The sequence below is a fragment of the Blennius ocellaris genome (genome assembly GCF_963422515.1).
Source record: "Blennius ocellaris genome assembly, chromosome: 3".
Classification (NCBI taxonomy): domain Eukaryota; kingdom Metazoa; phylum Chordata; class Actinopteri; order Blenniiformes; family Blenniidae; genus Blennius; species Blennius ocellaris.
In genome coordinates this window covers 22,925,660-22,940,292 of record NC_137652.1, presented here as the reverse complement: position 1 = coordinate 22,940,292, position 14,633 = coordinate 22,925,660, and the positions used below count along the sequence as shown (strand labels likewise).

General features: G+C 42.2%; 1 protein-coding gene across 2 annotated transcripts in view; it reads right to left on the bottom strand.

Moving 5' to 3' along the window:
- The window catches only part of neurl1aa (neuralized E3 ubiquitin protein ligase 1Aa), a gene marked incomplete at its 3' end in the record, with an annotated part of 43,763 nt that overhangs the window by 15,781 nt on the left and 13,349 nt on the right, over positions 1 to 14,633 (bottom strand). For both annotated transcript variants that reach the window (XM_080521094.1, XM_080521095.1), the window contains exons 2-3: positions 11,122 to 11,372; positions 10,038 to 10,359 (exon numbers count right to left, since the gene is read on the bottom strand). In XM_080521094.1, the coding sequence (XP_080377220.1) occupies positions 10,038 to 10,359; positions 11,122 to 11,372 (573 nt within the window). The remainder of the gene's footprint in view (positions 1 to 10,037; positions 10,360 to 11,121; positions 11,373 to 14,633) is intronic.

The following is a 14,633-nucleotide window of genomic DNA, read 5'->3' as shown; positions in this document are numbered from 1 at the left end:
CCTCCACAACTCGACCGACAGAGTCATCAGACAGCAGTCAGACAACTCAAGGTCTTGCGCGAGAAAAGCGTAGTTTTATAACAACATAGTAAGAGATATCTTCTCATTAAACCAGCACAGTTTATCTGAATAACATATAATTCCTCTCACGGAGCAAAGCACAACCACATCAATTCAACACTTTGGATGTTCATCAGAATAAACCACCGCTGCTGCTAATGATGCTAGTTAGCCACGTTCATGCTAGTTTGACATCATTTACCCAGAGACGCTGTGATCCTGCTCAGTCTGAGAAGATAACAGCTCATCAATACAAGGAGCTCTAAAGATCAGCTTCCACTTCTTCATTTAGTTAAAGTTTGTAACCTGAGAATATTAAAGATGACCCCTGACATCAATCAGATTCCATCTAAAAGTCAAGTTAATTCCCTCCAGATGGTACATCCCACTGTGAGCTACAATCTGAGTTTGGATGTTTTGCTGAACATCACGACGGGTAATGCTTCCTCATCTGAACTCAGGAAAGACAGTGAGTCAAGGCACAAACAGGATACTGGTCATAAATCTGCATGGTGTTAGCGTTAGCTTTAGCTAATCCCAGTTAAAGGTCATCAGTGGAATTCCTCTCTGCAGCTAAGTTTGAGTGAACTCATCCAGGGTACAGGTGAAATTAACCCTAAAGGCCAAACAAGGTTTGTTCTTTGAGGACTTTGGCGCTCTCTCACTAGCAGCCATCATAGAGGAGAAGCAGCCAAGAAACACAAAACAGCCAAATCTGCTCTGCTTGATGTCCGCAGGTTGTTAAATCTGAGGGGAAGTGAGGAAAAAGTGGCTTTACAGCCTCTTTTCTGCTGCCTGTGTTGTTGTTGGAGGGCCTGAGTGAAGCTCCTGGATCTATAAGTGCTGTTAATAACTGAGAGGCTGAATCCTGCCAATACAAAGAGCAGAGCCAAGAACTAAAAGTAATCCCCTCATCACTCCACTGAAAACTGTTCTTAAAAGAGATGAAGGAAACCTCTCGCTCTGTGGAGTGCAAGTAACTAAAACATGATTACAAATACTCATAATTGGTCTGTGCTCCCTCCCTCCGAATGCTGATGTTTCACTCGCACAGTCAGTAACTATTTGTCTTTCTGCTATAGTTGGTGCTCTCTGTTTGTCTCTCTGTCTGTACCCCTCTCAAGCCTGCGATCAATACTAGATTGTGTCGGATAGCAATAAAACTAGCAATAAAATGCTAGTTGACGCTCGGTTCAGGTCCAGGTTGTCCTAACGGGCCAAGCCACAACTGCATCCGTATTGTCCTCCTTCTCTTTTTTCGGGTTTTCTTTCCAAACACATAAATGCCACAACACTGAGGCTCTGTTCATGTGTACGTTTTGGACGTATTATTGTTGCGTGATAACGTATTACGCAATCAATCGGCGTGTTTACGAAATACGCGATTGCTCAACCTACGCTGGCTGCAAATCAGCGTGTGTGTTCGTACTGTCTGGAGACATAATTATTTACATTCGTCTTGTGCAGCGTGAGAGGCTGTGACAACTAAAGATTGTTAAGCTTGCACAGTATGAGGAAGACTTAACTCTGTGCGCTCTCTCTGTCTCAGGCTACGAGAGAGAAAGAGAGAGAACACAGCTCCCTCTCTCTCTCTCTCTCTACCTTCCTGCAAGATGTATTCAAGCGAACTGGAAGTTCCTGGCCTTTACTTCCTACCTCCATCAGTATCGAATGGATTAACTCGCTGCAAGCTTTCTGTCCAATGTTTCTTTCTCTATGTCTGTCCTTTCCCTCTCTCTTTTCTTCCCTCTCAACCGTCGACTATGCTGACTATGCATGCTCTTGTGGGATTGTTTGTGTTGTCATGAGATAATTATGTTGTAACTGGCTTGACATAAATAAAAGTGAACTTCCAAAAAAAAAAAAAGCCACCACAAGGGTGCATGAAAGAAATTTGGACGCGTCAGAAAAAAAACCTAGCTTTTTTGTTGTTGTTGTTTTCAAGAGAAGACCTTTGCTGTCCAGGAACAGCTAATACCACATTGACATGCCAAGCGGTGCTGCAGCGGTTTGGTCATTAGTATGTTAATCTACAGCTGCTTCTGCTTCAGTCCAAGTGTTTGGTAAGGGAATGCCTAATGTGCTTGTTTCGAGGGCCCATGTATAAAACATTAAAGTGTTTGTAATTCTCTACCTACAGCTCCCCTTTGGATGGAGTGTTGGTAAAGTGGAAGAGGGTTCCTGAAATCAGCTATATGCTGCCAGACGATGCCTGCATTTTGTTTTGACACCTTGAAAAACGGTGTCACGGCTCTGCTTCCAGCAGCTGTGAAACCAGCAGAGGGAAACGTCCTCGCGCACACGGCTGCCGGAGCCGCTCGCACCGACCGAACCAGCCGGAAAGCTTTTTCCCGCTCGGCAACGGCGTCCTTCGCGTCAGTTGGCGGTGTGGCTGACACGTTGTGAAGGGTTCAGACGGGACGACCCCGCTCGGCGAGCTGTCGTGCGCTAACTTGGCTCCTCTTGGCACGTAAACAAAGAGTCGCACCTTCATCCATCAAACCTTCACGCATTGTTTCAGTCTCAGTGAAGCACTCCGGTTTCGGGGATCGGGTTTCCTCTCGCCTCGCTTACACCTGTCATCTTCACACACACAAAAAACACGTTGTTTCTCACACGTAAACAAAGCTGACTCACTGTAATCACACTACTAAGATCACAAGTTGCTTTCCCAAGTAAGTTACTCGGAGGTACCGAGGAACTCAGAAGTACAAATTTTTAGTCATCTTCACAACACTGATAGAATGTTGACAGACAAGACAAGACAGATAAGAGTGGTTTGCATGGAATTCCACTTCTTTAAAGAAGACATCCGTAGTGCAAATTGACTTTCATAACTCATTCATAAGCTTCTGGTTCATTACATAAAACTTCTGTTCAGATGTTTTTTTCATCAAGTTAACTGTCCTCAGACTGACTGCGGAAGTTTCTCCTGATGACTGGGTGACACATCCTCTGGTTGAGACCTGCTGTGGAACTCGATCCATCGCCTGGGGATGATTCCACTCCGGGGCCCATCTTCATTAAAGCTTTTACTGTCTGCCATCGGAGAATGCTACAATCGCCCAATCTGAAACCACTCTTTCTGCAGCACAAGCTTTAAATACAGAATCTGCTCATGATAACAAAACTGCACAAAGTCAGTCAAAGTGGAAAATGGAAAATAATAAACCTCACAGTTCCTCTTCATAAAAAGACAAGCTACGAGTTTGAAGATCAGCTGGTGGAGTTTTAATAGAGAACAATCCCTCATTCATCACATATACAGAAAACATTTGTTATGCATTTAACCTGTTCCCAAGAAACAGACTGTAGCTACTGTGCACCATTCTGGGGTTTCTCAGGGAGCTCCAATGGGGACCTGTTAAAAGTAGGATTTGTTTGTGTATTTCACTTTTATTGTGTATTTGACCAATTTGCCATAAAAAGAAATGGAATTGTATTCTATTTTAAATATTTGTGGCACATTTTACACATCATTAAGGGTTGAAGAACTCACGCTAAATTCTTGCCTGTGATAACCGAAGTTTGCATCAGCTTCTCATAAAAAGGCTTGATTTTGTTTCAGCTCAGCTTCATTTTCTTGTGAAGATGAAATAAAAAAAATTATCCGTTTTTTCATCATGTCAACATTACAGAAGGTGTTTCTGTCCTTCTCATTGTCTTGCAGCTCATCCTGAGCGATCTGAAGCTGTTTACAGGCCAAACTCAAGCGATAAAATCTCTATTGACTCTGTGACCTTGTGGGTTTCACCTGTCAATGTGCAGCACAGAGATAAGGGTATAGTGACAACATATGATGTTTTGGTCACAAATACAACCTGTATGAAGCATTGAAGTGACACCAGAGTCAAAAACAGATGAACACTTAATCTACAGTAGATTTAACATTGCTTTAATGTTAAAAAAGTGATACTTTATCTGGTTTTTACAAAAAAACTTTTGACCACTCACACATTTATTTGGTCACAATAACTTGAGTATAACGTTTCAATGAAGGGATCAGTGCTGTTATCACTCTTTTTCATGTATTTAAAAAAATATATATATCGTATACAAAAAGATTACTGTTGGGTTCCCTCAGCTCAATTAGTGGGCGGGTTGGAGGAGGAGAAAAAGCACTAAATTACTGTCATCATGCTCACAGATGTGTGAAAACAATAAATCAGCCCCGCCCCCCTCGTGTTCCTGCCACTGATGATATACAGTGGGGGCATGGGGGATTGGGGGGGGGGCGATGCTAAGACTTCTGTTTCTATCTTCCTTCATCAAAGGCGCTTCAAATGTAGCCCGGGGTGCTCTGCCAACCCCAGAACGGCCTCAAGACGCAGAACTGAGGATAAATCACAAGCTACAGCACACGTGATATACTGAGCTGAACATGTGCTCAACGAGGAGGAAAATCAAAGAGGCGGTAATCAATAACTTTAGATTAACAGTGGAAAAAAATTAAATCACGAAGAATTGAATGATTTTTGTAAAAAAAAAACAACTATACTTTTACATTAAGGTGTATGCTGCACATGGTTTAAATTCTCTATCATGATCAAATTTGACAGATTAAAATGTAATAAACCATGTTTTTCCATAGGAAATTGGTCAAAAGGTTTTAAGCAACCACAACGACAAAGAATTGTCCATATTTTTGTTAAAAAAAATTCACTATCCCATCAAAGTGAAAAACAAACTATGTTTTTATATGAGAAATTGGTCAAAGGTATTTATGCAATCAGCAATATTGGTGCGCAACTATTAGCAACCAAAATCAAGAAAAATTACCCTGATTTTAGTAAAATCATGTTACAGTGAATGTTGAACATGGTCTAAATTCTCAATGATGAAATCGTAACTGCAATAAACTATCTTTTATGGGAACTGGTCAAAAGGTTTCATGCAATTAAAGATATTAGCTACCAATGATTCACGTCCAATATTACTTTGTATTATCTTGCTTTTAGGTAAGTGGGACAATTTTTTTTTTCTTTATGAAGCCCTGATTCAATTACCATAAGGTTCCTTTGAGATATTTTTCCTCAATTACATGTTTTCTTAAAGAAAAAGTACAAGCATGTATCCAAAATATGACAAAAACGTACCAAAACATGACAGACATGCCCAAAACAGGCATGGATCAGAGTACGAGCACACACCTGAAGCTCCGACATTATTCTGTACAAACCGATTTCAACATATATTTAAACATGTCAAGAAAGGCTAAAGATTACGAGAACAGCATGCCTGGCAGCTCATTCCTAGCGAGCCTTGCATGATGGGAGATGGCAGATTTACTCGGCTGTGCTCTGGTGGCCGGGACCCGAAGGAGGATTTTCTCTGGTGATCCAGTGCAGTCGCTACAGGAACAATATGTCAGGAGAGTCTACATGTGCCGGGCTGATACAGCCTTGAAAAGCTTCGGCAATAAAGCTGAACATGTGGGGCTTTTCTCAGGCTCAATGATGTGTGCGGTCGTAAGCATTGTTTAAAGCTTTTCTCCCGTTAAAGTGACTGTTCAGCAGAGAGAAACTATAAGACAAACATTAGTTTATCCGACAGAAGCTAAATCAGAGGTTTATGATTGGTTTATGATTCTGCCTCTTCTTCTTTTCCTGAACTGCATAAGCTAAAATGTGTTGTGGCTCAATGCACCACCCGGTGGGACAAAGTGGTTTTACAGGATTTATTAGGTTGTGGCTCGCTAGTCAATTAAGTAGATTTACATACTGATGATTAATTTGAAGGTGCTTCTTGACCAAAAATATCAAATGTTCTACTTTTTAAGACAAGAAATCAGGGATGTAAAGGTTAGACAACTTCTCTCCTTGACTCCGCCTTCATTGTTTGGGCTTTACATTTTATTTATGAATCGAGCTCTGCGTCAATTTCTACCTCTGCTAACAGAGACAAAGGGAATAAATGAGGTTTCTGAGGTGGAAGCAGACCTGTCCCACACGTCAGAATCCGTCCTGATCTGACATGACAGCAGGGTTCAGTGAATGCATTCATAGGCGCTGACAGACGGCAGAGCCATTAAATTAAACGGGTGATGGAAATTACTGTCCTCCACTCGATGGAGACTCCACCGGCGGCCCCGCGCTAATTTACAATATGAAAAGCCTACAGTGGCAAATGTCTCTGAGCCACAAACTTAATCCACCATAGAATTTTAATTCAATCTTTATGCAGCGAGGATTAGAGTATTTCCACGGCAGCACAATGAATATTCTCAGCGGCTGCTGGAAAACACTTGAATGGAGGGAATATAAACGTTATTGATCCTGGAGGGGAAGCGGAGAACAGAGGAACAGTCCAATGTGATCAAGCATCTAAATTAAAGGGAAGAAAAAAGGAAACTTCAACATAAAATGACTGCAATTCTGACAAAGCTATTCTCAAACCATTTCTTCTGAGGCAGGAATTCAAGCATCGGGAGATTTAGCAGGAATAAAATGGTGCTTTATTGCAGCCTTTATTGTCAGACGCGTTTGTCTCCAAAGCGATTGGTTGCATTGAGGAAAAGAGATAGAGGAAGAGAGGAAAAGAAAAGGAAGCGCTCCTCAAATGCCACATGAAATAGGAAGTGAAAGGCAGGAGAAAGGCCTCAGATGGGTGAGCCGAGGGGCGCATCTGAGGAGAGGCAAAGCAGAAACGTGACACAAAGGAGCCGAGTGATGCGTTTCTACGCAGACCTTCGATAGTGTTCCACCCCTGTGAACAGGCCCCTGTTTGAGGGGGGCAGATGTCACTCGCCCCCCCCCTACACCCCCTCCCTTCTGCAGGCAGCCCAGCTTTTAACACAACTGAGACGACTGAAGCTGCACCGGAGAGGATCTTTGACGAGAACAATGCTCAGAGCAGTTTCAGGGTTAGAAAACATGAGACCTTTCAATCCAAACGGAGCTCCAGGGCACTTCAGCTCAAACATGGCAGTAAAATTATTAAAAAAAAAAAAAAAACACAAAAAAACCCCATTTCCTCTCTAATGTTCGCTGCACGCAATTTTAACAATCTTATAAGTCCGCCGCTGGTAACACTGCACGACATGAGTGTAATAAACTTTGGGGCACAAAATAAAGTTTCGCAAGCTGAATCACAGATGGCGATGTACGTGAGTCGACGTGACCACAAGAATAAATTATTTTAAGCGTGTAGCATCCATTCAGGAAAAAGAAACAAGTAAAACATCAAGAAATTCCTCGCATTTGTGGAATTTATGACTTTGGAGAGATATAACAAAAACGTTTATGTTCACATCTCACATACTTCTTTTGCAGTATTTTACCATTGTCGCCGCAAAACATCTATTTAGGTATCTACTGTGATTTCAAGAATTTGGGTTTGACGATTTGAGTTCTTTCTTTGTGTAGTCTCTTGTAGTGAATTTGACTTTCTTGCATAAAAACTAAGAACAGAAAAAAAAGAAATCAAGAAATGAATTTGTATGTTCTATCTATACAACACCCTAAAGATGGTTGATATTTCCAATGATGCTCTTTTTATCCACAGCAGCATATTTGCCAGAGACTTACACAATGCCAACACTTACAATTAGCATGAAATTCCACTGACACACATGACAGTTTTGCTCACAAACAACAATATTCACATCAGATCAGCACAATAATTGTATAATATTTCAACAGCTATTACAAGACATTCACATTATACCAGTCTGAGAGTTGCACCACATTGGTCCAAAACTTGCGTAACACATATCCAAGAGACGTACGACAGTTGCCCTGAAGTCACTCATGATGCATCACAACTATGTGAATCAGTTAAGAGTTGACATGACATTTGCATCACACTCGTGAGAGATGTTAACACAACACTGGAGATTCACAAGACACTTGACAAATGAATTTACATTTTACCAGAGCTTGCGACTGTCATGGCGGGGATATGAGGTCAAGCGAGAAGTGTTGAACACATCATCAGTGATCAGAAAATCAAGTGAAAAAGCTGATGGACGAAGACCAGATCGACATACGCAAGGATCGTTTCTCATACTTTCTAATTTGTGGGGAAAGAAGTTTTGGGATATGTATTGCCATGCATCCATCCAGCCATCAATCCATCGGTTTAAGGCAGATTACACCTGTACAGGTGAGCAATCCATCCCAGGGCAAACAGAGAGACAGACACACACTCCCTTTCACACTTCGGTTCAATGTGGGATCACCATTTAACCTCAAATGCATGATTTTGGAGGAAACAAGCAAAGTACCTGAGGAACCAGGCAAACTCCCAACACAACAATCATCTCTCAGGTTTGAGCCCAAAATATTCTCGCTATGAGGCAAGAGCACTAACCACTGTGCTGCCACAACTATTATGAGACTACAAGTGATGGGATTTTCATTTCAAAATAACATGTTGACATTTTTGATCCTTGTGAATGTTTTGACAAATTCAGAAACTCACTGAATTTGGCGATTTGTTGTGGCCAAGTCAGATTTTCTAGTGTGATGCTGCTGGAGGTTTGACGGATTTTCTGCAGATTAACATTGTTTTTCTCGATCTGCTAACATGATTTATAGTGACCGATGTTGAGAAAGGCAGCAGTAGTTTTTGAGTTACGAACCCGGAATGTCGTTCGTCATCAGTCGGGACGCACGGAAACACAAAGCGAGAGGAAGAAGACAAAGAGTGTGGATTCCCTTATGCGCAAGACACGAACTATCCACGCCCTGCAGCCAGAGATACCAGTGTCAATCAACACGGTGCACGATTACAATCAAATGTGCTATCTTTGAGACATGTGACCCTTCCTCCCACTCTATTTTTACAGCAGCCGAGGGGGATGACAGCACTGAATCTCCAAGGAAAAGAAGAATGCGAACGCATTCTCTCACATCAAAGCCACGGCTCTGCTGTCCTGCACTATGTCCAAACGGTATGTACGCTAAGCTAGCTGAGCATTCCTCCATAATGCGCCACGTTCCCCCCCCCCCTGCTGCTTTCGTGTAAACACAGCAGGCCAAATAATGGTCTGATAAAGATAGAGCTTCTCCACTTATTGTTCCACTGCTGCTTCGTGGAAGGCTTTACTGCACACACTGAGAAAGGACCTGTTTACCATACAAAAGGGAGGAAAAAAATTTACTTTGTCAACGGCACGGATGTCTAGAGTAAAAGAAAATGTGAGAGGTCATCCAAAAATACCTGAAGACCTCATGAGTTTAAAAAGTCCCATAAAAGACAAAGGAGTCTGCAGTTGAGGGGGAAAAAGATAAATCATTAATGATTTCGAACACTCCATTAAAAATGGTACTAGACATTTAAATGTAAGGCGTGGGTGGTCCCTTCACAGTGAAGGATACAAGGTTTGATTGCAGGCGAGGTCAAGATCAGAATCAGTCTGTGACCACATGGGCTCGTCAGGGAGACCCAAAGGACAGAATGTGGCTCAGTGACTCACAAAGTGCCCACCTCTACTAAGAAAACTGGTCTGACCTGTTAGTGGGCAGCTGGTTCGCCCCCTGACCTCATGCTAAACTTTCGTAGACTTAAATACACTGTTTACTGAATTAAATGACAATTGATTCAGGTTCATGCACCACGGTTGCGAAGGAGAACATGTTAAGGGTACCGAATCGGCTTGATAGCTTGCAAAATCTCGAGATGCACAAATAGTCAGGCTGGTTTACTGGCTTTCAACGAATGTTCCAAAAACACATTAAAAAAATGTCCGAGGGTAAAAGCCATGTCTGCATCAACACCAGCAATCTGCATCAAATTAATGTAACACAACAAAAATAACTGGACAAGTGCAACGACAGCCAGCTTCCGTCTCAACCTGGGAAGATTTTTCATCCGTTTCAAAGAAGCCCAACTAATAATCTTGTCATACATCACTTCTATGAACCTTTCCATTCTTGTTCATACTAATCCACGTGGCTTCTGTGGTGGAGAGCTCAGTGACCCTCCCACCGGTTAGTAATTCTGCAAGGCCCTGTGTGCTCCTGCAGATTTCTTACCTAATAGCTGCACTCCGCGGGTCAAACCGTAAACATCAATGAGGGCCCAGAGGGGCTCTGTTGTGCGCACGCCGCTGAAGAACAGCATGGGACTGGACTCGTTGATGCGGTAGAAGACTCTGCCTTTCTTGTCCACCCAGAAGGCAATGACGTTGCCCTCGTTGGCGAACTCCTCGGGGAGTGCCTTGGCCCAAAACCCGGTTTGGGACACCAGGTCGGGGCAGGCATACTTGGGCAGGTTGTCCGGGTTAATCCTGGAGGGGTCTTTGGAGGTGAAGCCCAGACGCAGAGCCCCGCTCCAGCAGCACTGCTTCTTAGTAATCTGCAGACAGGAAAGTCAGATACTGAGAGGATATTTCACATAAGACAGTGGTTGAGCCGGAATCAGTTAAATCTGATTCATTGGTCGCCAACCTTTGTGGGACACTTTTTCATCTAAAACAGAGAATATAAAACAGACCTGAGGAACGGTGCAGTGCTTTTTATTTTTGACAGCGCTTCCTTTGTATGTCAGTCAGTGTTGTACCCCAGTGTTTGACCTCAAAGTAGTGTGTTGTCATTCAGAGGTGAAGAGGGAGATTAAGATTTGTTAATCATAAATACAAACTTGAAATAATTTCCAGCACTGTGCTGACTCTTTATTTTGTTATCTGAAATTCATGTGCTTCATTGTAGGAGGTGACTAATGTGTAACCGCATTGTGATTAATGATGAAACTTCTCTTCCCGAAAGCTTTGACACATTTACATTGTTAAGGAAACTGAATGAAGCTTCCTTGCTTTTGAATGGTAGTGGGGGAGCGTGTCCACCAGTGTTTGGCTTCACTGTAATGTTTACAGCAATGTTTCAAATGATCTGAGTGCACAGTTTTTCTCATACGTAATTTGGTGGACAATTAGGAATAGCAGGTATTTTAAAAGATTGCAGTTAAAGTATTTCTTGCATTGTTCATATTCCGTCATCATACAAGGTGGATTGGATGAGGTGGTTTTGACACTGAGGGTCTTAAATTAAAGGGTCAAGAAAGATAACAGTGTCATAGTTTTGACCAATGAAGCTTAAAGCTTTTTCGGGGCTGTGATACCTTGAGGCGGACTTGTTCATACAGCGTGATGGACCTGTTGGTGAAGGTGATGGCATTGCAGAAACTGGCCTGCCTCTTCACAGTCTTCTGGGCCTGGTCCATCACGATCTGCGAGCCCTTGGCGCTGGGGTGGAAAAGCAGAGGGCTGATGGGGTGGGGCCCACCCAGGCTGCCACACTGGATGGGCAGGCACCTCTTGGGTTTGTGGTGGCATCGGTGCGACGTGGATGGGAACGGACCACCAAGAGAGTCTGTGTGGAAAAGGAAAAGAAAGAGGGATGAGTTTCTGACTGATAATCAAGAACATGAGCGTTGATTAAGTCAATGTAATTGATATCAGGCAGAAAATAACATCAGATATGACTGCACTGTCAAGGATTACTGAGATCTCACATGTGGGTCTTTGTTGATTATTTGTGAGTGCCAGAGTAATAAGCTAATCAGAGATAATCACGTTAGGCGCCGGGGGTGAAAATCAAATCTCTATGCATAGCAAGACTGCAACATATTTCCAAGACAGCAATGATTGTTCTCACAAAATCAACTGTTCTCAGACAAATAAGACAGTTTGAGATCCAAAAGATTTAATTTGATGGACTGTGTTGACTGTGAATTGTTCTGTTGGACATCTGCAACCACCAGACATCTTTCTGCTGGCTGGCAGAAAATTCAACATATCACATTCATCCTTGTATCCCTGTGAATACTGTTTACCCAGGATATTCCATTACAAGTTCTTAACATGGCCACCAGCAATAACCTCACCACCAGAATAATGTATTGAATATCATCCTTCCTGACTCAACTGCACCTTGATGTGCTGTGGTACCTGCACTCAGAAGGTAGCAACAGATTCTCTATGTCATAGACACTGGAAATTGAGACGCTGCCAATCGGACGTGTTTGTCCTGCACATCCTACATTTACTCCATTCATATTTGGAAGATCAAAACCTCAAACTGTATGCCATCTTCCTCAAACCAAACCTGAAGTGTTTTTTCTCCTCATATACTCAATCATTCAAAAATAAGTTTCTAACAGTTCCTGGACTAGTCTAATTCACGTCTCTGACTGAAAGAGTTTATCAGACTATACATGTTCAAAACGTATATAGATTAAGTGTAACAATCCTTAAATAGTTGCTACGTATCACAGTAGCATCCAAAGGGTTGGAAGACCAAGGGTGTTTCAGCAGAACATTTTCCCATAATCCAACTTGATGCCATGTGTTCTCCAAGAAACACATGGCACCAAGTACACAATCAAAAATCCTGATCCATCACAGCAGACCACCTTCTTTCACTGTTTCAAGATACAGTTGTAATGCTAACTGACCACTGTGGATGTCCCTGGTAGTGGACAGAGGTAAAAAAACCTATGTATTCTGACATCTTTCTATCAGAACCTCAAATAGATGAACTCCTGGACCTGAAACTGCTGCTGATCAGGCCACATGAACCAGCCTTCACTGCTCCAATGAGGCCGTCAATCACCCTGTCACCAGATCACTTCTAATCGATCCTGACCAGCGCAGACCTGGAACACCCTACATGAGCTGAATATTTGGACACTTTTCCATTTTCCTGCTTCTAATGTCAACATTTAGGACGAAATGTACACTTACTGCTTGATACATCCCAAAGATTACCAGGGGCCATCATACAGGGATAAACAGTTATAATATTGTGGCTGATGAGTGTTTATGAATTGCACTCTGTGATGTGCTTTCTTGTCAAAAACATAGCCGTTCCATATCAGACTCCATGGCAGTTCACCAAACCTGAAGAAGGCTTGACTGTCTATATAATTGAAGCTGAAGAGTCTGAAAGGGGTCTGGCTGAGCGCAGCTGAGTGGGAGACCACTGCAGTACTTCAGCAGCTACTAAGAACAACATGCATTGGAGAGATTTTCACAGATTTCCACTAGTTGCAAGGTGCCAGATTAAAATGAGAGAAAGGTTTGGCTTCACGAGAGAACCCCACAAACTCCTCGATCTGACACTCAGTACGTTGCTGCTCCAGGATGTTCAATGATTTCCAGAAGTGTTTGAACATTCCAGTGTTTCGTGGCGACAAGAGTTTAATCTTTGTCTGATTATTTCTAATACAGCAGTTAGCTATTAGCATTTTTGCTGACGTTTTACCACCTAACATCACATCCAGCAGAGGTTTGCTTGTTTTCACTGAGGAGAAATAATTCAAAGCAACACTGTCTGTCACTGCAGGATCAGAGGCGTCTGGAAATCCTGACTGTTCCGACTAAAAGCTCTGCATGTCCCACAGCTGGGGTGCATTATGAACTCTTCAGGCTACTGTCAATGGAGAAATTAGCACGTCTCGCTATTTGGTTGGTTTCCACCCTAAGTGATTCGCTGGTTGGAGAAAAATCTTGTGCATTTGAGTTAAAGAAAACTCAACGTAAACATCAGCCGAACCAGGATGTGTACCTCATGTATCTATTTGAGGAGACAAATGGTTCAACACCGGACATAAGCATTTCAGTCACTTGAGGACAATCAATCTGCAAGAATTAAAGTGAGATACATTTCTACCTTCTTTGCAGAGGTGAATAGTTTAATTTCTTTTTTCGTCAAACAAACAAGGAATGCTCTTGTTGAGAGGCGCCAGTGCTTAATCTGGATATTAGTTGATGTTACATTAGTTAAAGGGAAGAAGATACTCCATAATCTGGATGTTAACTTAAGTTACATCAGTGAAAAGGACTTGGGTGAAATCGTGACCAGCTATTAATAGTGCTAATGTTAAAGATAACAGCTGGCTTAAGGAATAAATGCGTCAACTTTACAAGAGATCTCAAATTGCTTTTACCCATCAATAAAGTTGACGGTCCTGCATTAAACAAGTGTTTGGTGCAATGGTAATCATTAAGAGAACAGCTCTAGCTAATGCTAGCAGTCAGAGGAGTTAATGGTGACAACAGTTCTTTAGCTCTTTGACCATTCACAAATTTGACTAAAGTAACTAAAACTTCAGTTATTGTCGTTGCTTTAACGATTCCATCATGATAAAAGTTTAAAAGTGTTACATGCTAATATTACAGTGATGTTATACAGGAAATATTTTGCCTTTTATAAACAGAAGCAATCAACAATCACACAAAGATGCGAAGTAAAATCAGCCTGGAGAGGTGAAAAGTTTCATGCTTTTCTATTGCAGGTGTTTTTAGTAGGAAGAAAAAACAAACATGGCTGTAATTAAAAATGTCAAAGTGAGGTGATATTTTAAAATTCAGTTTCAGGAGGTTTGGACTCTCTCTGAGCCAGCTGTCGGACACACAGCAGCAGATGTCCTGTGGAGACCTGATAAGACCTGGGAAACACAGAGCTTTATGTTGGCTCGCTCTTTGTGTCCCTCTGTGTTGATCAAATAACCAGGCTTTTCCAGTCTCACACCCTGTACGCGTGTCTACTGTTCAATCTGGGCCCCATTCGAAGGGCCTTTTGTCTTAGCGGGGCAGTTGTTGAACGTGGCGCACGTGGTCTGGGGACAGA